The sequence below is a fragment of the Nomascus leucogenys genome, chromosome 7b (genome assembly GCF_006542625.1).
Source record: "Nomascus leucogenys isolate Asia chromosome 7b, Asia_NLE_v1, whole genome shotgun sequence".
Classification (NCBI taxonomy): Eukaryota; Metazoa; Chordata; class Mammalia; order Primates; family Hylobatidae; genus Nomascus; species Nomascus leucogenys.
In genome coordinates, this window is record NC_044387.1 from 56,311,727 (window position 1) to 56,335,307 (window position 23,581).

At 45.9% G+C, this 23,581-nt stretch overlaps 1 protein-coding gene across 1 annotated transcript in view; it reads left to right on the plus strand.

The window, feature by feature from the left end:
• ZNRF3 (zinc and ring finger 3) overlaps nucleotides 1-23,581 on the plus strand; it is a 172,809-nt gene that overhangs the window by 136,288 nt on the left and 12,940 nt on the right. The window contains exon 3 of the mRNA XM_030816028.1: nucleotides 22,802-22,876. Within this exon, the coding sequence (XP_030671888.1) occupies nucleotides 22,802-22,876 (75 nt within the window). The remainder of the gene's footprint in view (nucleotides 1-22,801; nucleotides 22,877-23,581) is intronic.

The following is a 23,581-nucleotide window of genomic DNA, read 5'->3' on the forward strand; positions in this document are numbered from 1 at the left end:
ACCTTAGTGCCACGTTATTTAAGACTAGATCGATGATTAGCAATCATTAATTGGCACCTACCATGTACCCAAACTACACCAAGCACTTTACTTTACACCCATGAACTATTTGATCCCCTCAACAACCCTATAAAGTACAATCACTGTCTTAGTTCTACAGATGAGGAAACTAGGGATCAAATATTAAGTGTTTTGCCTGAGGATATCAGTAAGTATGATAGAACCAGAAATAGGAAATATGGATTTCCCTCAGGCCGCTGGGCTCCCCTGGCTGTGGGCAGCATTAGCAAGTATGCACCCCACCCCCATCTTGATTATCCTTATCTTGATGAAATACAGTTGTCCCTTCACATTTGTGGGAAATTGGTTGCAAGACGCCTCTCCAACCCCTCCGCCCCCATGGATACCAAAAGCCACAGATGCTCAAGTACCTTATATAAAATGGCAGTAGTATTTGCATATAACCTATGCACATCTTCTCTTATACTTTAAATCATCTCTGATTACTTTATGATACCTAATACAATGTAAGTACTATCTATTAATAAATAGTTGTTATAATGCATTGTTCAGGGAATAAATGACAAGGAAAAAAAGTCACGTTCAGTACAGACACAGTCATCCTTTTTTTTTCTTTTCCAAGACAGAGTTTTGTTTTGTCACCCAGGCTGGAGTGCAGTGGCATGATCTCGGCTCACTGCAACTTCCACCTCCTGGGTTCAAGCAATTCTTGTGCCTCAGCCTCCTGAGTAGCTGGGACTACAGGTGCATGCCATCACGCCCGGCTGATTTTTTTGTATTTTTAGTACAGACGGGGTTTCACCATGCTGCCCAGGCTGGTCTTAAACTCTTAGACTCAGGCAATCCATCCGCCTCAGACTCCCAAAATGGTAGGATTACAGGTGTGAGCCACCACGCCTGGCTGCAACCATCCTTTTTCTTTTCCGAGTATTTTTCATCCGTGGTTGGTTGAATGCACGGATGTGAAACCCACTGATAAAGAGGGCCCACTGTATACTCATGTCTACTGACCTGGGGTCTGCCTGCCTCCCAGAGTCCAGGTGGGCTCTATTCTGCTGGTCTAACTTACCCATTAATCCAGATTTCATTGAGAGGGGCTTTGTTTTTGTGTGTGTTTGTGTGTTGTTTTTTTTTTTTTTGAGATGGAGTCTCGCTCTGTTGCCCAGGCTGGAGTGCAGTGGGGCGATCTTGGCTCACTGCATCTCCACCTCCCGGGTTCATGCCATTCTCCTGCCTCAGCCTCCTTAGTAGCTAGGACTACAGGCACCTGCCACCACGCCTGACTAATTTTTTGTATTTTTAGTAGAGACGGGGTTTCACCGTGTTAGCCAGGATGGTCTCGATCTCTTGAGCTCGTGATCCGCCCGCCTCGGCCTCCCGAAGTGCTGGGATTACAGGCATGAGCCACTGCACTCGGCCTGTTTTAAAATACTGTAATCCCAGCTACTCAGAAGGTTGAGGGAGGAGAATCGCTTGAACCCAGGAGGCAGAGGTTGCAATGAGCCAAGGTTGTGCCATCGCACTGCAGCTGGGGAAACGAGCGAAACTCTGTCTCAAAAAAAAATAAATCAATTAAAATAAAATAAAATACTGAGCCAGTCTTAGTAGATAGCAGAAGGAGGTATTATCTTGCTCAATCTGCATAATTTTTAAAACTGGCTTTGGAATTTTCCTATATTAACTAAAATTAAATGCATTCACATGGTAAAAGGTTGTCTGTGTCAAAATAGTTTTATTTTGAAGTAATGAGGCAATAATAGAAAAAGAATAGTTGCAGATTCTCCCCTCACTCCTTGTTTTAATGGTTTTTTTTTTTTTTTTTTTGGAGACAGAGTCTCGTTCTCTCCCCCAGGCTGGAGTGCAGTGGTGAGATCTCAGCTCACTGCAACCTCCGCCTCCCAGGTTCTAGAGATTCTTCTACCTCGGCCTCCCAAGTAGCTGGGATTATAGGCACGTGCCACCATGCCACCATACCTGGCTAATTTTTGTAAATTTAGTAGAGGTGGGGGTTTCACCATGTTGGCTAGGCTGGTCTCGAACTCCTGACCTCAAATGATCCACCCACCTCGGCCTCCCAAAGTGCTGGGATTACAGGCATAAGCCACTGTGCCCGGCCTTGTTTTAATCTTTATTGAAGTATAATAGACGTGATAAACAGCACATATTTAAAGTGCACAATTTGATAAGGTTTGACCTATATGCACACACATACACACACACGCACACACACACCCATGAAACCATCACCACAATCAAGATGAACATATCTGTCACTCCCCCCAAATTCCCTCAATTCCCCTTTAAAATCCCTCCCTCCCTTTCCTGGCTTCCCTGCCAAACCCCAGACAAACTACTGATCTGCTTTCTCCTACTGTAGACAAGTTTGCATTTTATAGAATTTTACACGAATGGAATCATGCAGTATATACTGCTTATTCTGGCTTCTTTGACGCAGCATAATTATTTTGAGATACATTCATGTGGATTGTGTATATCAGTAGTTCATTTCTTTTTATTACTTTTTAAGTAGGAAAAGAGAACGCTGCTTTTTTTACTCTGAACTTGGGCCAGGACGATTGAAGTTACCTACGAATTGTACATTAACCAACTAATGGCAGTGAAGAGTTAATCTGTAACTTTATCTGTTAGCTGTTAACGTGACCCCCAAACCTAACCTCCTCTTGACTGTCAGATCCTGATCCCAGACACACTTTCTCTAAAGGCTAAAACTGAAGTAGGACTGGAGACTTGGGGAGCCTGGTATTTCTGAGTCTTGGTTGGTCCCTGCCCATCACTGGATCTTGGTGTAGCATGGTCTCATGATAGTGTGAGAATAGGGTTAGGTATGTGACTGTGTGACCAGCAGTACTCTGTTAAAAACCCTGACTTTAAATTACTTCATGAAGTTTCAGACGGGGGGAAAAAACCCCACAACCCTGACTTTCATCAGCTGTCCGTCTTATAAGTCTGAGTTACGCAGATGTCCTAATCCTCTTAAAAGCAAACTCAGTAGGTTGGAGAATTTATTGTTGTTACAGATACTCACTTTAAAATTTATTAAGTGAACTCAATTGGTATATTTGAAAATATTTTAATTTACCCTTCTTTTCAAGATTCCATCTCCCTTATAAGCTACCATACACTTGTCTGCTAGCAGGTCCTTTATAGTCAACTTCTCTGTAACAAATGAGAGTTTTTGGGTATAAATTTATGGGGTACAAGTATAATTTGGTTACATGGGTATATTGCATAGTGGAAAGTCAGGGCTTTTAGTGTAGCCATTACCTGAATTATGTATATTGTATCCATTAAGTAATTTCTCATCCTCCACCCCCCTCTCACCTCCAACAAATTGGTTTTTAAAAAATTCTTTCCTTAAATGCTTGGCTTCAAATCTCCTGGTACAGGAATTCTGTAATTCTGATAAAAAATTGCTTGAAATAATACACAAAATGTCTATGTGTTTACTAATAGATCCTGATTAAAGTTATTATTGAGAAACTAACATTGGAGTCCTCTAAATTCTGATTTCTCAAAAAACAAAAAATCTTCAATATTATAAAACTTAATGGACTCTACAGAAGTCGGGGCAGGGTTGACAGGAAGCAGTTGGCTCTGATGGAACACCCTCCCCCGCTGCCAGCACACTCTGACCTCAGGAAAGTCATGCCTCCTTTGCAAATCTTGGACATGGGACTAGGTGCGCTTTCATCCCACTCCAGGACTGAGGGACACTTGATTCAGATAGACCATAGTCAAGGTCCATGTTGCCTAAGAGACCCTCTTTGTCCCCCGGCATGAGGACTGCAGTGACTTTCAAGTGGCTCCCAGGAGTGGAGAAGCAGGCTGCTTCCCTTGCATGGGATGCATTAACTCCCAGGCATGGAGAAGCAGGCTCAGTTCCCTACAGTGGGCTATATTAGCTCCCACAAATGGAGAAGCAGGCTCAGTCTCTCCTTGGGTGTGCTGCATTGTCTCCCAGGAATAGAGAAGCAGGATCAGTCATTTATTCCATGTGGGGCTATCTGGCCAGAACTCTTCCCTCCAAAGGGAGTGGTTTGTGGTCCCTCTTCTGGATTTGGCTCACCAGCCTTTCCAAATGTCCCAGCCACCTGGTAGGTATGCAGTTTGATTTGTTTAGCCTCAAAAGGCCAGCCAGTTCCCCATGCCTGCCTGATAGCTGGGTGCCTCTTGAGCCAGTGTTGGCATATTCCACAATTACCTGCTTATTTGTGGGGGTTACATAGTGCTTGTAGTTATAGCTCTCTCCACTTAGCCACAAACCAGTCTGCCAAACTCCTGGATCATAAAACAAAGTGTAAGCACCCTGGATCATGACCCAGCTCTTTTCCTGTTCTTCTTTTGAGACTTTCCTAACAGGAAAGGCTCTGGGTAATTGATAGAGATTATCCCTGATTCCCTTAATGTAACCTTTTTACTCTTTCCTTTTCCTGGGATTAAGCTGTTCTTTTGCAAGAAGTCCTTTTCTTAATGACAGTCATTCACCTATTATTGACCAAAGGAAGCGATCCGGCCCAGCTCCACCTTTCTGTGGTTCAGAGTCTCTCGAGTCTCTTTCATTATAATGACTTTTAAAGGCATTAACTGTTTTTTTTTTTTTTTTTTTTTTTTGCTTTAAATTTTCTGCACAGTTAAAGGCTGTCAAGCTATACTTTAATCTGCCTTCCTGAAACAATAATTGCCCCTGTATTTGTTGGTGAATATGAGTGTTAATATTGAGTAGATGTTTTAATATTTGCTGAGGGTTCCCAGGCAGCGTGCGTTGCTACTGAGGTTTGCTGTTCACAGGATAACAAGTTGATATAAAGTGGAGACACATAGGCTCAGTCAGCAGTGCCTTTCTTCTTCTTGCAGTCCTATGATATTCCTCTCCTTCAGGGCACTTACCTCTCGCTATGCATGTAGGGTCCCTAGTATAACTACTGGAACTCCATGAGAAGAGGCACTAGATCTTTTAGGACTAGGTTCTTTTGGCATATGATTGTACCTTCATGGTATATGCTCAATAAGTATTTGTTAAATTAATGAATATTTTGTCTGGAAGCACATAGCCACAGGACTGGGCCTTGGTGTAGGGATTAGGGAACCCCTTCCAGAAAAAATAAAATTTCAGGTAGTGACCCAAAAATGTCAGTAAACCATAGTGACTGCTTGGATGCTGTGTTCTAGAAACTAAACTGTGGGTGTGCCAGCTGCCACCAACAGAAAGGGTAATCACTAGATAGTTGTTAAGTTTATACGATGGCCATGTGAGTGGACGATAATATCCAACCATGCAACCCTGTGCTACCTTTTTATTTTTTATTTATTTATTTATTTTTTTGAGACAGAATCTCGCTCTGTCGCCCAGGCTGGGGTGCAGTGGTGCCTTCTTCACTCACTGCAACCTCCACATCCCGGGTTCAAGCAATTCTCCTGCCTCAGCCTCCCAAATAGCTGGGATTACAGGTGCCCACCACCACGCCCGGCTAATTTTTGTATTTTTAGTAGAGACGGGGTTTCACCATGTTGGCCAGGCTGATCTCGAACTCCTGACCTCAAGTAATCCACCCACCTCGGCCTCCCAAAGTGCTGGGATTACAGATGTGAGCCACCATACCCAGCCTCTATGCCACCTTTTGCTAACCTCTCCCCTTCATGCTACTTGGTGTGTCTGCTGCCTCCACCAGCACCTTTGATATCCAGCTGCTGGCTGGCCTTCTCTTCTTCATTCTGGCAGCTTGGCCTCCATGAAGTCTTTCCTGACCACACCAGTCTATGGCACACATCACCCCCGTCCAGGCTCCTCCATTGCAGAACTGTATTGAGCATCCTTCAAAATAATCCCACCCAATAAAACTCTTAATCCATTTGTTTCCCTTGTTGGTCTAGTTCCATTTCTTTTTCTTTCTTTTTTTTTTTTTGAGATGGAGTCTTGCTCTGTCACCCAGCCTGGAGTACAAGCGCATGATCTCAGCTCACTGCAGCCTCCTGGGTACCTGGGATTACAGGTGCAGGCCAACATGCCCGGCTAATTTTTTGTATTTTTAGTAGAGACGGGATTTCACCATATTGGCCAGGCTGGTCTCAAACTCCTGACCTCAGGTGATCTGCCTGCCTCAGCCTCCCAAAGTGCTGGGATTACAGGCATGAGCCACCGTGTCCAGCCTCTAGTTCCATTTCTTTAACCTAGTGGATTGCAAGCCCCTCGCTGCTTTCCAGCCCAAGAGGGGCATTGATGGATTGTGAACACAGGACAGAAAGTAGTATTAATGATTATTGTTACACCCCAGATGTGTGGTAGGGATGCTTGGGAGCACCTTTATTCTCCAGCTAGCATTAGCTTTTGGGCTGAGGAAGGCTAGCTTGATGACTCTGCCACTTTTCTCCTTCCCCCTCCATCATCAGCACCATTGTGATGACTATTTATTGAGTACCAGGACTGGAACGCATTTGGGAGAAATAAAAGCATAGATTTGCCACAGCCTTCATTCTGTTAGCCTATGGAAAGGTGATTATAGCACTTGTTACTTGAATTAGACCCGAAAATGTAGGACATTTTCGGGTCTAATTCAATATAGGACATTCTGCGTTTAACTTATGTTTTACAGCCTAACTCATGATTGCTATGGCCAATATCCCTTCTCCACACGCCCGGACCCCATCACTAAAATTCCTTCTAATGGCAGAACTGTCACCACTTATCGCAGAGAAGTGGATATTAGTTGGGCAGTTGACATACAAGTTCTGTGACTTGGTTAGCTCAGTTCAGAGTATGTCTGAGGGCTTACTTCAAGAAAGCATGTGTTTCATTTTTTAAAAATAGGACTTAAACCTGAAAATGGTGTCCTTGAGATTCTCATCTTTCTCTATTTTTATCCTGTTATCTCAGAAGACCCATCTGGAACTTGCATTCCATTGCTCTCTCCTACTCAAGGCAGAGGCTCCTATGCAAGACCCTGGGACTCCTGTGGCATAGAGGCCAAAGACCTGGACCCAAAAGTCAGGAGGACTTCTGCCATGAAGCCCAAAATCTTGCCCCGTATAAATGGTTGCTCTTGTGCCCATGGCCGTGTCTCCCCAGCATTTTCGTGCCCGCTGGGTTCCAGGTGCCATGTCAAGACCTGGTGACCAGAGGATGCCTGTGATCATTGTTGTTTGGAGGCTTTTGATTGTGAGGGACCCAGACTTCTGCTTTGGGGGTATCTTTCCCCAGACATCACAAAAAGTTCAATTGTTTATTGCCTCGAAGATGCATTTTCTCTTTAATAAGCGCTTTCCTTAAGTCTGAGGTAGAGTAGCATAAGTGGGTTTCTTGAAAACTAGAAATGTAGCTGAGAAGCAGTTGGGCCATTGTAGGAGGGAAAGAACAAGGGCTTGATGAGTTAGGTTAAGGAGCACATTCCCAGCTCACCATCTCTCCCTCTCTTACCTCCTTAGCATCTTGGTCTGTGGTTACGCATCTTGGCTGCACCTAAGAGTTGGCCTGAGGAGCTTTCAAACCTACAAAGGCTAGATCTACCTCCAGCCCGGTTCCCATCAGTCAGTCTCCAGGGAGGAGTCTACCCCTCTATTTTTTATTTAATTTTATTTATTTATTTATTTATTTATTTTTGAGATGAAGTCTCACTCTTATCCCCCAGGCTGGAGTGCAATGGCGCAATCTTGGCTCACTGCAGCCTCCGCCTCCTGGGTTCAAGCGATTCTTCTGCCTCAGCCTCCCAAGTAGCTGGGATTACAGGTGCCCGCCACCATGCCCAGCTAATTTTTGTATTTTTAGTAGAGACGGGGTTTCACCATGTTGGCCAGGCTGGTCTCGAACTCCTGACCTCAGGTGATCCGCCCGCCTCGGCCTCCCAAAGTGCTGGGATTACAGGCGTGAGCCACCATGCCTGGCCCCCTCTATTATTTAATAAGCTCCCCCAGGCATTCCGACATACCACTGGGCTGACAGCCACTGACCACCCTCTGCCAGACTCATGCTGTGTCATCATTTCTTGGCCTAAACTGGGACATCCCTGCGTGTATATGAAGTGTAACATGTCATGTCAACTTCCAGAAGCCTTCAGGAGATAGATTCAGTGTCATCCCCGTTGTGCAGATGAAATAAAACAGAAAATTCATCACATGCTCACAGTCACAGAGCTGGGAAGGTGAGCTAGGATTTCAGTCTGAGCAGTGTGAGGTACCCCCTTTTCTTCCTGCTATTCCACTATGGCAGTGCTAAAAAGAGCCTGGGTTGGCCAGCCTGGCTTTGGTAGGGTGTCATCAAACTGACTGCACCCAGATAAGAATAACATGGCTGAGGGGGGCCATGTAACTCTCCTTCTCTAGAGAAAGGAATTTGATTCTGTAGCTGTTTTAAATGATTTTGGTTTAAGGTGAAGAGATAATGAAACTTTTCTTAAACTCTACTAATACAAAATCATGTAAAAGGAGTCAATATCATAGGGTACACAGGGGATCATTTTGAAACAACTTAGATCCTTAAGAATAAAGGATGAAAGTTGTAGTGTTTGTGAACTTGCATTGGCTACAGTGGCAATGAATATAACGCCTTTGGATGAAATAGTCTTTGACTAAATAGACCTGAGTTTTTAAGCAGGTAACCCTGTACAAAAGTAGGAAAATGTTCCACCCTGCCACCTCTCAGGGACGGCCAGATGTGATGCGATGAGTGTGATAGGCAGCGAGGGGAGAAAAAAAATCCCTCCTTATGTTGACTACATGAGCTGCATGACATTTGTAAAGGGAAATTTCAAGAGAAGGGAGACCAAGTGGGTTAGGATAAGAGCTATCTGGAATTTCCTTGTGTTACCAGGAAATATAATACTTACATAAGCTATTAATGGAATGTTTGGAGGTTCAGCATTCACATTGATATATGTGCACATATCTCCATTACACTTGATTTTAGAATCCCCTGGGACAACGTGAGTATTTCTCTGGCCTGGGATTATGGAGAGAGTCTTAGGTCAAATGTCAGCCCTCCATTTTGTGGCTAAGTATCCATGGGCAAGTTATGTAACCTTTGAGCCTCTAGCTGTAAAATGGGGATCAACACCACCTCCCCTGCAGAGTTGCTCTGCAGATTCAGTACCATTTGAAAGCACTCGGTGCCTTGCCTGGAACATTAATAGGTACTTTCCTTACTTTCCCTCTTGGAGTCTCAGTACCGCTCTATGACCAAGCAGGGGGGCTGTGCTTTAAGCCCCTCTTTTAAACCTTCTGGCCACAGGGTGAGGAGTCCAAGGGGAAGCCCCCATCCAAACCATTCCCAGCATCCCTAAACCCCCCTAAGATGACCTTGTGTTGGCTTCCAGCCCTTACAGACCTCTCTTCTAGGACCATCCTCCTGGAGGCACAGTGCACTGGCAGCATGCCCCTCTTCCCAAGGATGTAGACACAGCTTGGCCTCAAAGCCTGGGGTGTTCACCTGCCTGTTTACAACCCCCTCAAAGTGCAGGGTGGACGAGGGGTCAGCTGTCTCCACACTGACATGCTCTGGCGAGGGGCTCCAAGGAGTTAGAAAGCTCACCTGGAACCTATGTTTCAAGTTCTTATGAAGGTACATATGTCAAGATAGAAGAGTAAGATCTATTTTATTTACTAGTTTGTTAGCCCTTGTCCCCTGTCCCACGAATGTTAGAAGCAAGCAAAAATGCTTTCATCCAAATTACTTTCCTCTTCATAAAAATAAGAAAATCGTGTAATCAAAATAATCTTCTGCCTTCTCAATGAGTTTACCACCTGATTCAGCAATTTTCTAACACCTTCCTTTGCCTCATTGTAAGTATTCCCAGTGCGTGCTGGTTAGATGGCGTCTGGGTCTACACCAGTCCAACTGAATCAGGAGAGGAACTCCAGAAGGTGCATTGGACAGTCATGCCAGAGGCCGTGTGTGATTTTAGGTTAGATCAGTGGTTCTCTGCCCTATCTGAATTTTAAAATAACTGCAAAACTTCTAAAAAATATATTGCTGCTGGGGTTTTATCTACATAGATCAAATCATCTCTAGGGGTAGGTCCTGGGCAAGAGTGTTTTTGTTTTTGTTTTTGTTTTAATCTCCCCAGTTGCCTCCTCAATGAGCAAAGGTTGAGAAGCACAGCTGTCCCTGTGAGGAACTCAGCCTTCAGAGAGAGCCTGCCCACCGCCTCTCATCCTCCAGAGAGGCTGTAGGGTGTCCAGACTTTGCAGGCACTGTTGTTCCTCGTTAAGCCTGATGCTGCCACCTAATTAACACTTGTTTATATTAATTAGTTGCCATATGCATTGAAGGGGGGTGGTCCTTTTTGAAGTTTCTAGTTGCTGACTATATAAGATTTGGCCTGAAGTGGGACTTTGGAAACTCAACCAAGATAACGGCTTCCAGGTTCTTCCAAAAGCTTATCTTCCAGGCATAGGCAGGTAATGAAACAACCCAACTGCAGTTTTTTCCATAACATCTTTCACCCCACAGTATCGATGGAACAGGAGGGTGTGGACAGGCTTTCCTGGGTTTTTGGTGCTCCTTGTCAGGTGTTAAAACAAAGAGGATCATTGTGTTTCTGGGAACTGGTCTAAACGTCTATGTTTAAGATTAAGATCTAGGGAAATGCATTTCCGTTTGACACCCACTAGTTTCTGATTGTGAAAAGGGTACCAACCTGTGCAATGGCCGCGGACTCCAGCCTCTTCAGTCGGGTACCTTTAATTAGGAGAAATTAAGTGGGGCTGCTACATATTTTGAGAATAAGTAACACTATTTAAACTTAGGCAGTCTTAACCACTAACTTAACCGCTGAATTCTCGCTGCTACATGTCTCCTAAATAGATCAGCATAATCTTAAGTAGGACTTAAAATGCATCATCTTCGTTCCGGAACTCAGAAGCTGCAGCCGACGGGAGCCTTTGGAGGCTTAATGACTTTAATTATGGCGAGAAATATCTTCTCCCGGTGGGGAGGGGCGCGGCCGGTGGCGAGGAGGGCACTTTCCCCGGTCGGAGAAGGCCGGATGGCAGCCCGCCCCGAAAGTCCCGGCCCGCTGGATTGGAGGTTCGGGGGCAGGGGGAACATAGAGAAGCAGGGTGGTGGAGGGGAGGAGGGACCCTGCAGGGCGGTGCACGAGGGTTGGGAGTGGGGAGGAGGAGGGCTCCTGGCGCGGAGAGGAGCCGCGGGAGGGGGGATGTTGGCCGCAGGGCCTCGGAGTTCTGAGCTGTGTTTGTGGCTTCAGCGCTTTGATCTCCTGCCAGGGAAACCTGGAAGGTCAGGCCGGGCTGCAGCCAAGCCCTGGAGCGAGGAGCCGGCGGGTGGAGCTGGCAGCACTGCGCCACCCACCCTCACCTCCCAACCCCCCAGGCAGTGAAGCCCGCCTGGCCGCCCTGGCCTCTCGCCCCCGCTCCTGCCCCTGCCCCTGCCCCTCTTTACCTCCTGTGTGTTGTCTCTTGTAGGCCGTAGATTAAGGGGCTCCAAGTCTTGAAAGTAAGCTAGCCAAATGTCCTGCAAGTTTGGCTTAGTAAAATCATGTATGTTGTATATACTTTAAAAGAAACCAGATTTTTTTTTAAAGCTGTGTGCGTCCCTTTCTTCCACCCTCCTCATCCCTACCCTAGTACAAATTACCCAAGAGCCACAGGTGATTCCCCCTGCTGGTTCGTGAGTGTCAGGGTCTAGTTTGCCTCCCCTCTTCTACCACCACCACCCCCCTTCCTGGCACCAGGATTTTCTCACCGGTTACCCATGTGCTCTGGTGTGTGACCTCATTTCCTATGGAATGAAAAGTTTCTGTCGGAAAACAGGGCCCTTGGTGAGGCAGGCCTTGGGAGCCCCCTTGCCCAGTGAGAATGTCCTGTGTCATGCAGTGACTCATGCTTCAGAGAACGGCAGCTGACCAGAATGTTCAAGAGCCTGGTGCCTGGGTGGTCACTACTAAGTGAAGAACTCGAGGAGGAGGAAAGGAAAAAGTGAGGAGTAAGGATTTAAAATCCACTTAGTGGCCTCCAGAGGGAGGGGCATAACAGGACTCAAAGAGCCTGGGCTCTCTGGACTGGGGTAGGACCTGCCAAGAGGGACCTGTGGGTGTCAGGCGTGGCCAGTCCCTAGGACTGGCTGGGTGCTCTCCATCGTGTTAACGGCCCTTTTCCCCTCCCTGACCACAGGAGCAGGCCTAGTGGTGGCAACAGAAACAGGGCTGGTTCCTGCCGCCCTGCATTTCAGCAGTGATGTGTTCCAGGCTCCGGCTTTAGATGGCTGTGTCTCTCAAGCCTTCAAGCCTATGCTTAGGTCTCTTGTTACCCCAAATTAGGGCACCACTGAGTTGGGGATTTTGAAGCTGTGGTAGAATTTGCCACCAGTTCACCCAGAGAGCCAAAGTTCCAGAGCTTCGCACCAGGTGGGGAAAGCGACCAAGCCTGCACTTTACGGGGGTTGGGCCGCTGTGTGGTGTGGCCATATTTCTCCGCAGGTTGCAGGATGAACTCCATCAGTCTTTTAGGCCAGAGGAAAGTCAAGGCCCCCTAGTGATAATGGGAGGAGGCTGTAAAAATTCACATACAGCCTATTCTTGTGGACATGGCCAAGGGTAGTCATCTGGCCAGCTTTCTTCTAGTAAAGGTACTAAGGGAGGCTCCCATTCCTGCAGAATGGAAGGAACAAACACCTGCAAGTGGTTGGGCTTGTTTTCAGAGAGCTTTGATATCCAGAGATGAGCACACACAGGGGCTGGGGCCTGATACAGATCCACAACAAGGCCAAGCCACTTTTAGTGCCTGGGGCCAAGGTTGGCCAGAGACACGATGCCTGCATTTGAACTGACAACCAGTAAAAAGGCTGTCTGGAAATGCAACAGCAGAAGATGGCACCAGTAATAAGAAACTGAATCCTGAGAATCTAAAGTACGAAGAATATTATGTTCCAAGAAGATTTGGTAGAGAACAGACCTTTCTCAAAAGTCAAAGGGAGGAGATAGGTGGCCTAGAATGAGCTGCAATCAGTGCTTTCAGTAGCAGGGCCCTTGGTGTTTGATGCTAACCCCTAGGGCAAAAGCTGATCTTTTAGGTTAATCAACAAACATTTCTTGGCCATTTACCCTGTGCCAGGCCTTTTGCCAGGTTCTGGGAATTCAGCAGGAAAGAAGTCTGACACACTGGCTGCCCTTTAGTGAAGGAGGCGTTTTAAGTAAACAATGACAGTGTGACGTCATAAGTGCCACAGTGGCATGGCAGAGCACAGCATAAGGCCACTGGGCACCACAGCCTGAGGGAATAATACCTGAACAGAAAGAAGCAGTAAAGATGAACCCTGTGGGGGGGTGACGGGGGTAACGTGCTCCTCATGGTTGGTCTCCTGTTACCCCAAATGTGGCCACCATTGAGTTTGGGATTTTGAAGAGAACTAAAAGAAGCTCAGTCTAGGCCGGGTATGGTGGCTCAGGCCTATAATCCCAGCACTTTGGGAGGCCAAGGAGGGTGGATCACCTGAGGCCAGGAGTTCAAGACCAGCCTGGCCAACCTGGCGAAACCCCGTCTGTACTAAAAATAGAAAAAATTAGCCGGGCACGATGGTGCACACCTGTAATCCCAACTACTCGGGAGGCTGAGGCAGGAGAATCTCTTGAACCCAGGAGGTGGAGGCTGCAGTGAGCTAAGTTCGTGCCACTGCACTCCAGCATGGGCGACAGAGTGAGACTCCATCTCAAAAAAAAAAAAAAAAAAAAGCTCAATCTAAATTCAACTTAGGAGTTTGAGTGTTGTGTTCAGAAACAATAAGCAGGAGGAGGTCACATCTTGCCCTAAGAGCAGCACAGTCATTGGAGAAGGGTGATGCAGGTCAGATCCATGATTGAGAATGGTCCCTCTGCTACTGCATGGAGACCATGTTGGGGAGGGGGCAGGGGTATGCAAGGTGGGCTGTGCTCAGGAGCCCCCAGAGGAGAATGTTGTTGGGACTCGTGAGAAATCTGGTGTCCTGGCCAGGGTGGCAGCAGTGGGGATGAAAAAATGATGGATGGATTTGGAAGCCAGAATCAGCAAAATTTGGTAAGCCATTGGGCATAGGTGAAAAGGCAAAGGGCTGCAGTTTTGACTTTGCGCCATGGGTGGAGGAATGGGGGAGATGGGGTACCTCCTTAAGGAGGGAGCCCAGGTTGTAGGGAAGTAAGGATTGTATGAAGAGCAGGCCCATGGCAAGACCCCTTGCACCCACATCCACCCGAGCAAGAAATAACCCAGAAATGTCCGGGACAGTGTGCTGTGCTCTGCGAATAGCTGCAGAAGTAACCTGGGGACCCAAAATAAAGCAGAATGCTGATGCCAAGTCCTGAGAACCAAGCCCTGGGACTCTGGTGCCATTTCAGATTCTCCATGAGCATGGTTTCTTCCCCCTTCGGTCACACTACTTATGTGTAAGTCTGTCAGAGAAGAGCCCCAAGTGAACACTCACTTGGATAAGAAGGGAAGAGACCTCAGTGTCTTCATGCTGCTGCTTGCTAAGCAAGGTCTCTTCACCCAGGACAGCAGCAAGTGTGTTATGAGAGACAATTCCAGAAGGTCCTGGCTTGTGTCGTCTTTGGGATGCCTGGCACACAGTTGGCCCTCTTCAGTAGTTGTCAAATGGAACTGTATACTCGAATGTTTCCATACTGATAACCATCTCATTTAAATTATGGGTGCCATTTAGTAATTGGTTTCCAGATCAAAATGTTGGTCTTCTGTCACATCAGTCAGCCTTCCACCTGTGAGTTAGAGTGAGGGGAAGTGGGTTAAGGGGATGATACTCCTCTCACCTTGACATACCATGAGCCTTGGAGCAGAGTCCTAAAGCCTGCTCCATGGAAGGGAGAGTGTTAACAGGAGTTGCTGCAAACAGGCTTTGTGTCCAAAAAAGTTTGGGATGCTGGGTAAAATAGGAGCCTCTAGCATGTTAATGATGTATGTGTCAGGGATAGCTCTGGAATATGCAGCATTTCTCAAAAGACACTGACCAGGAAAATCATTCCCTTAGTAGATGCACTTTGGGAAAGGCTACTATAGAGATATGAGGCAAGTGAAGCCATGTTCTTAATTTCTTACCCATTTGCCCTTGGAACTAAATGTACATGCTTTTCCTTGTGACTCTCCTGGACTCTTCAGAGAGGGCTCTACCAGCACCACAGGCAGGATGTGTGCTTGGTGAGGACAGGGGTCTGTGACCATGCTTGCTGCCAGCTGCTGTATGAGTCCCCAGGGTCTAGAACACATAGTAACCAGTTAATAACTACTGTGGAACAACTAAATTAATACATGGTTAATGCAAATAGAATTTGACTATGAACCACGCCCAGGGCAGTCTGCTTTGTTAGGCTTTTTTTTTTTTTTTTTAAATAGACACACGGAGTCTTGCTGTATTGGCCAGGCTGGTCTCAAACTCCTGGCCTCAAGCGATCCGCCCACCTCAGCCTCCCAAAGTGCTGGGATTACAGGCGTGAGCCAATGCGCCCAGCCATGTTAGGCTTTATGGGGCATACCAATGTGGTCAGTAAAGTCTACCTCCTAGCTCCTGGGAGTTTCTGTTAATCTCCAAGGGTATGCCTGGCACCCAAGCAATGCCTTTATGTATAGGACATCTATACCCTTTGACTCAGCAGGACCACTCATGGCTATTTTAAGGACAGATGCCTCCAGAATATGAGTACAAGGATATGAATACAGCACTGTTTATAACAGAGAAAATGTAGAAATCTGCTACGTGCCTCTCAGGGAGATGGTCATTAAAGGAGCTCTGAATAACCATACAATGGAATAATATGTGTAGCTGGTAAGAAGAATGAATATTTTTCCACATCAATGCATATAAGTGTTGTTGAGTAAATTGTTGAGTTAAGGGGGAAATAGAGTACAGAACAGTGTATGTCCAATATGTCCAATGTATTTATTTTTAAATTTTTTTTTTTTTTTTTTTTTGAGACGGAGTCTTACTCTGTCCCCCAGGCTGGAGTGCAGTGGCTCACTGCAACCTCCGCCTCCCAGGTTCAAGCAATTCTCCTGCCTTATCCTCCCGAGTAGCTGGGACTACAGGTGCACACTGCTACACCCAGCTAATTATTTTATTTTATTTTATTAGAGGCGGGGTTTCACCGTGTTACCGAGGCTGTTCTTGAACTCCTGAACTAAGCCAATCCACCCGCCTCGGCCTCCCAAAGTGCTAGGATTACAGGTATGAGCCACTGTGCCCGGCCTTAAAAAATTTTTACAGCTGGGGTCTATGTTGCCCAGGCTGGCCTCAAGCTCCTGGGCTCAAGCAATCCTCCCTCCTCAGCCTCCCAAGTAGCTGGGATTATAGGTACTCATCCAGCATATTTTTAACTACATTTTGGTGTCTGTAACACATATGCATTTTATTCTTGCCAATATATGGGTTAAAAAAACATTGGAGGATATAAACCACACCGTTATGTTAAAATGCTGGGATATAGGGGGTAACAGATGAGTTATTTTTTGCTTTCAATTTCTGAGTTATTTTGAATTGTTCACATCATGCACATATTACCCTTATAAATAGCAAAAACTCTAAAGATGATCGTATTTTCAGGGAAAATGTATTACAGAAGTGGTAAACAACAGAAGAGAAACCCTGAGATATTAGAGCTCAGAGAGAGGTATCTTATCTGTCCTTTGGCTAAGGAGAAGCACCATTAGTTTTATGGAAAAGGTTACACAGGAACTTGACCTTGAAGGATTAGTAATATTAGTATTAATATGATCAACTCATTATAGTTGACTCTGAAGTGTCTTTCTGCATGTGAAGTATCATCATCTAGAGAGTTACTCTCAAACTCACCTCTTTCTCCCTTCCACCCAGCTCATCAACAGGCCACCTAACCCAGAAATTAAATCTGTTGACAAATTTGCCTGTATTGTCTGTGCCAGTCTATCTATCTTGTCATTTATGCAGGTAAATAAGAGTTGGGTGGGTATATAAGGAGGGGCATTAAAATTTGATGTGGATTTTATTGAGATTCTTCATAATCTTTATATTCTTTGGCACAGGGCATATGTCCTCTGCAAACTAGAAATGAAAACCAATATTTATTCAATGTAGTATTAATCATAATTTTAAAAACTGGAACAACCCAAATATCAGAAATACATGTGTAGCATATAGGAAAAAAAAATCACAGCCATTTAAAATATTTACAAAGAATTTTTAATAACTTAGAAGCTTATGATAAAGAAAAAAGCCAGAAGGCAAAATTGTATTCAGTAGAGACAAAAAAGTCTGTTTGGGGCCCCCATATGTCTGCAACTTCTTGTAAGAGGTTGAAGACATGTCTTCATATTAGCGCTAACAGTCCAACTTCCTTGGTTAGCTTATGGTCAGGAATGTGGGACAAATGAGATTTTTAGTAATCGTTTGGGTTATTTCCTATTACGACTGTATTCTGTCAAAGTTTTCCTGCAATAAAGGGTAGGCACTAGGGGTACCACATCTGAGAGCTTGACAGAGGAACAGGTAAACAGGTGAAAGTGGAATCCGTGCCCCAGAGACTCCAGGGAATAGGGATGGGGGTAGGGCCAAGCCCCAAACCAAGTCTGGGTATAACCACACACACTGGGGAGAATATGCCAGATCCATTCCTGAGTGGAATTCCTGGTAAGTGGCGGGCTCTAGGCTTCATGTTTTCCCACCCACAAAGTGGTGATGGGACAATTCTCATCATAACTGGTACATTTGCACTGGAACATTCTAGACTCAATCTTACTAGTAAAAGCACTTCCTTATGAGAAAACCACATCACATTCACAGTCAGGGAGCACTTTCTTTTTACCAGTAGTAACCCGAGTATGGTACCAGGCAGGCTTGCCTTCATTTATAATAAACGTTTATTGAATAACCATAGGAGTGGTAAGTGCCAACCACAGTAAGGCCCTGTCTTCTAGAGGCTGGAATTTTGTACTTTGCAAATGTATTTTAAGGGCGCAAGTGTTTGCTCTTTTGCTACTTGTCTCAATGGCTACAGACATTATCTAGTCTCGGGTCCAGCAGCCCTGGGAAGGTAAATAAAGGACCGTGGCAATCTTTCATTCAGCACTCTGCACTGGGTTTCCGGTCACCTGCTGGCTGGTGCCAGCCTGCCCTGGCCTGAGCAAGGATGGAAGTAGCAAAGGTGATGAAGGATGTGAAGATACCCTTGTGGGTGGGGATGAGGGGAAGGGCACACAGAGGGCAGCAAGACAAGGCCTTTGGCTGCTTCTGGGAGGCCTTGCCAAAACTTCCCACCTGTGTTCTGCGGTCACACCCTTCTCTTAATCTTGCACTCCAGGCTGTGCACAGTTTAGGGATAATGGCCCTCTTCAGCTACAGCCCAGTTTACCAGTGACTTTCATGCAACCATATCCACCAGGCTGCATCTTTCCCATCCTTTCTTTGAAAGAGCCCCAGCTTCAGAGTTTTGGACGTTAAGTATGTGACTTAAAGATCCTAAAGATAGGATTTCTGGTGGCCACAAGACTGTGAACTCCTAACTAGGGTCTAGGTTTGTTTTGAAATAATATTCGGTCTACACTTGAGTAATTAAAATGGTGAATGATCTATGAGAGTGATTGGTTCAAGGAATATGCCTCATCAATTTTTAAACTGAAAATATGGGCAGGGGGCAAAGAATGACCAAGTAATATTCTGTTTTTGTTTTTTTTTAAGACAGGGTCTCGCCCTGTTGCCCAGGCTGGAGTGCAGTGGCACAATCATGGCTCACTACAGCTTCAACCTCCTGGGCTCAAGCAGTCTACCTCAGCCTCCTGAGGAGCTGGGTCTACAGGTGAACGCCACCATGCCTGGCTAGTTTTTAACTTTGTGGAGACAGTCTCACTATATTGCCCAGGCTAGTCTTGAACTCCTGGCTTCAAGTAATCCTCCTGCCTCAACCTCCAAAAGTGCTGAGATTACAGGCATGAGCCACTGCACCTGGCCTGTATTTTTTAAATTTCCTTTCAGAACAGTATAATAAAAGTATCTTTTTCTAAATATGGGTTATTCATGGCCTATTTTAAATCCTAAGCTGGCTTCTGACAGGCAAGTTCCCTATAGGATCTTAGCTTGGCTCCCCTCCTGTCCAGTCCTGGTGTGTGCAGGAAATACAAACTGATTTTAATAGTAGTTTACATTAAATATTATTTTAAAAGTAGATCACCTGTGCGAATGAAGCATTTTTCTCAAACAAGATGTGTCCTTAGATCCCGTGCCTTTTCCTGGTTGTGTTGGAAGTCAAGCTGTAAATGGAATTTAAGCACCATATATATATATATAGAGAGAGAGAGAGAGAGAGACAGATTCAAACCCCTGGGCTCAAGTGATACTCCCGCCTCAGCCTCCCAAGTAGCTGGGATTACAGGCCTGTGCAACTACAACCAGCTGCTTTATTACTGACCTGCCCTCTTCACTGTAAAAACCAGGAAACATATCACCATGTCCTAGATTTTGTGAAAAACGTCTTTTGTGTCTCTCAAATGGATCATGCTTCATCCGGAACCTCCGAGTCCTTGAGACCTCCATGTTCCGGGCGGAGCAGGGAAGCCTGAACTTTAAGAAGGCGACGTGGCTAAATGGCTTCCCTGAGGCATGTCTCTCCTGGGAAGACATTCCCTACCCCAGATCCTGTAGCCTTTCATCCTGAGGCCATTAGACTCTCCAGGTGCACCTGCATCAAAGCGCACAGGTACCGCGCTCCTGATCTGGACTTATCTGAATTGCACATTCCCCGAGGGTGCTGTTTGATGTGCTTGATTGTGGAATGAAAGCCAAATAAAGGAATGAGAGGGCCTGTTTATTTCCTTATTTTTAGTGCTTTTCCTCAGGGCCCTTCTATGTCTGGAGAAGGAATTTATGAAAAAGCCTAGGATGCCACCTAAGCGGAAAACACCAGCATCTACTTACAATTATATTAACTCTGGCATCCATGAGCTGTTGGCCTCTGGCAGAGGAGTCTGTGTCCCTAAAGAGCTCTATGGATAGCCAGCATGGTGGCTCATGCCTGTAATCTCAGCACTTTGGGAGGCCGGAATGGGAGGATCACTTGAGCCCAGGAGCTCAAGACCAACCTGGGCAACATAGTGAGACCTTGTCTCTACCAAAAAAAAAAAAAAATTAGCCTGGCATGGTAGCATGCACCTGCAGTCCCAGCTACTCAGGAGGCTGAAGCAGGAGGATCATTCGAGCCCAGGAGTTTGAGGCTGCAGTGAGCTGTGATTGCACCACTCCAGCCCAGGTTACAGAGTGAAAGCCCATCTCTGATAGAAAGATAGATCGCTCTATGATGGAGGAAAGTGATGCCACCTGGCCTCACACTTTTCAGCTGTGTCATCAGCATCCTTTCTTCCTGGAGGAGGGTGACAGGGCCAGTGCAGTTCCGAGTTGCTCTGATAGCCTGCTGCTTCTCATTTGAGTGGCCAAGGCTGGGAATTTAGAAGGGACCCTAGTCATAATAACATAGGCAGCCTCCCTGCACCCCCTTCCCCCACTTTTTTTTGAGACAGAGTCTCACTCACTCTGTCGCCCAGGCTGGAGTGCCATGGCGTGATCTCGGCTCACTGCAACCTCTGCCTCCCAGGCTCAAGCAATTCTCCTACCTCAGCCTCCCGAGTAGCTGGGAGTACAAGCACATGCCACCACATCCAGCTGATTTTTTGCATTTTTAGTAAAGATAGGCTTTCACCATGTTGGCCAGCTGGTCTGGAACTCCTGACCTCAGGTGATCCACCCGCCTAAGCCTCTCAAAGTGCTGGGATTACAGGCACAAGCCACCATGCCCAGCCATCCCCCACCGACTTTTTTTTTTTAACAGATGGGGAAACTGAGGCTGAGGCTGAAAGCGATTGAGTGAGTTGTCCACTGTTAGCAGCATGCCAGTGGCAGAGGCAGGAATAGCTCCCAGGATTCATTCCTGACTCCTAGCCTAGCAATCTGGTGATGAAACAGGGTGTGGTGGACAATCGGCAGAGAGTTTCAATTCATTAAATCTCCATTCAAAAAGAAAGGGTCCCCTGCAAGACAAGGACAGATTGTCCAGGGTGCCAGAACTTCTTAAACTGCCAAGGAACTTGCAGTATACTGAAGATTTTACTGAAGTTGTTTTTGGTACTGTTTGGTGCTAAATACAAGGAATTGGTTTGTTGTAAAAGCTATAGGGTGAGACTGCCCTCTAGTGGGCCAGTGGAGCTATTGGTCTAGCTGTGTTCTGGGCAATGTTGCTTTCTCACGCCACATCAATGTAGAGTGATTATTCCTATGGAAAGGAATTTCAGTTTTATTCTTTCTCAAGCACTGTGGCCCATAGTAACTCTATTGATCTCTAAGCACTAGCCATCATTTGCCCACCTTATAGAAGGCTGGTTTTGCCTTCTATACATACATACACGCTCATTAGAAGTGTCTTACTTCCCTAACAAGATTCAGGCTCCTAAAAGCCAGGACATGCATGTATGTATGTATGTATTTTGTGGAGACAGGGTCTTGCTCTGTCACTCAGGCTAGAATGAAGTGGTGCAATCACAACTCAACCTCTACCTCTTGGGCTCAATCAAACCTCCTACCTCAGCCTCCCGAGTAGCTGAGACTACAGGTATGTCCTGCCACACCCAGCTAATTTTTCTGTTATTTTTTAAATACGGGGTCTTGCTATGTTGCCTAGACTGGTCTTGAACTCCAGCCATGCTATATCATAAGTCTTGTTTTTCCACAGCTTCTGCCTTGCTGTCCTCTTAGCTGGACATGGAATTAGAAGGTTCTTTGGGATGGAAAGGAATCCTTCCCCCACCTCCCCCAAAAAGAATCCCATCACTTCTCATTTGTTCCTAAAACATTCTAATCTCATCCCTCTGATCAGTAGTTCCCCAAGTGGTTGAATCATCTGAATCCCCCAGAAAGCATACACAACTCAGTTTCCTGGGCCTGACTCCAGCCCTGCTCAATCAGTCTCTGTGGTTTGAGCCAGGAAATCTGCTTTACAAACTTCCCAAGTGGCTTTTGATGTGTAGCCAGGTCTGGCAGCCAACTGCTTCAAAACCCCATTTACAATTATTTTTCACAGCTCCCACCACCGACAGTGTCTCCAGAGGTCTTCAGCTTGTGGCACTTATTAAAATTAACCATTTTGAGACTCATTCAGAAATACTCAATATATTCTTCTGACTGGGTGACATGGGAAGGAAAAAGGAACCGCATGAGATGGACCAAAGGCATTTGCTTTGGTTGCCAATGGCTCTGAAACAGGAAATACTGAAACCAATACCTCTGTACTGACTGGGCAGGTTGTTGATGTGTAGGTTGTTTTCAGTATTTGGGCTGGATAGGAAGACAAAAGTTTGTTAAGTAATCATTTATGTATTTTCCCCTATTATAAGTCATCTGACCTCACGATTACCATACAAGGTAGGTGAAATTGTCCTCTTTAAAAAAAAAAGTTTTTTAATTGAGAAATAATAATTGTACATATTCGTGGGGTACATAGCAATATTTCAATACATATAAGGTATAGTGATCAGATCAGGGTAATTAGCATATCCATTATCTCAAACATTTATCACTTCTTTGTGTTGGGAATGTCCTCCTCCTAGCTATTTGAAACTATATATTATTGTTAACTCTAGTCATAAGTCCCCTTCTTTATAGATGGGAAAATTGAGGATTAGGAAAGTGAGGTAACGTCCCTGAAGTCACATAAGTTGGTAACTGTCAGATTCTGTATTTGATTACAGGCCTGATTGCCAAGGCCAGCTTTGAAAAGGTAAGAGGACCAGAGGGCCAACCTGCTGTTTTTTACTCTGGCAGGCCAAGCGAGCAGTACAGCGGGGAGCTACTGCAGTCATCTTTGATGTGTCTGAAAACCCAGAAGCTATTGACCAGGTAAGCTCCTCAGGCCATGCCAACACTGCAGCCTCCCTGAGAAAGTCACTTCCTTTAGTGAGCTTGGCTTGTCCCCGTCATGTCACCCTCATCTCAGGGCGTTTGCTCTTGTCTTCTGAAGTTAGGTGTCCATGTTTGGACATAATTCCCAAGGGACGTGTACTGGGCGAGGTTAAGAGCCAGGAAATTGGGGCACAGGGGGCATTTTTTCTTTTTTTCCCCTGAGACGGAGTCTTGCTCTGTTGCCCAGGCTGGAGTGCAGTGGCACGATTTCAGCTCACTGCAATCTCCACCTCCCGGGTTCAAGCGATTCTCCTGCCTCAGCCTCCCAAGTATCTGGGATTATAGGCACGTGCCACCACGCCTGGCTAATTTTTGTATTTTTAGTAGAGATGGGGTTTCACCATGTTGGCCAGGCTGGTCTTGAACTTTTGACCTTGTGATCCATCTGCCTCGGCCTCCCAATGTGCTGGGATTACAGGTGTAAGCCACTGCACCAGGCTCAGGGGGCATTTTCTAAGACCTTTCTGGGCCTTCCGCTTGCCCAGTCCATCCCAAAACAAGTGTCATTCTCAGCCTTGCTCTTCTGGGAGCTCCAAGGCTGTAACGTTGGAAGAGCTGGAGGATTCTAGACAGGTATTCAATGTTCCTTCCCTCCAGCCTTTCTTTCTCTCTACTGCTTCTTAAAATAAGCACACCTTTTAA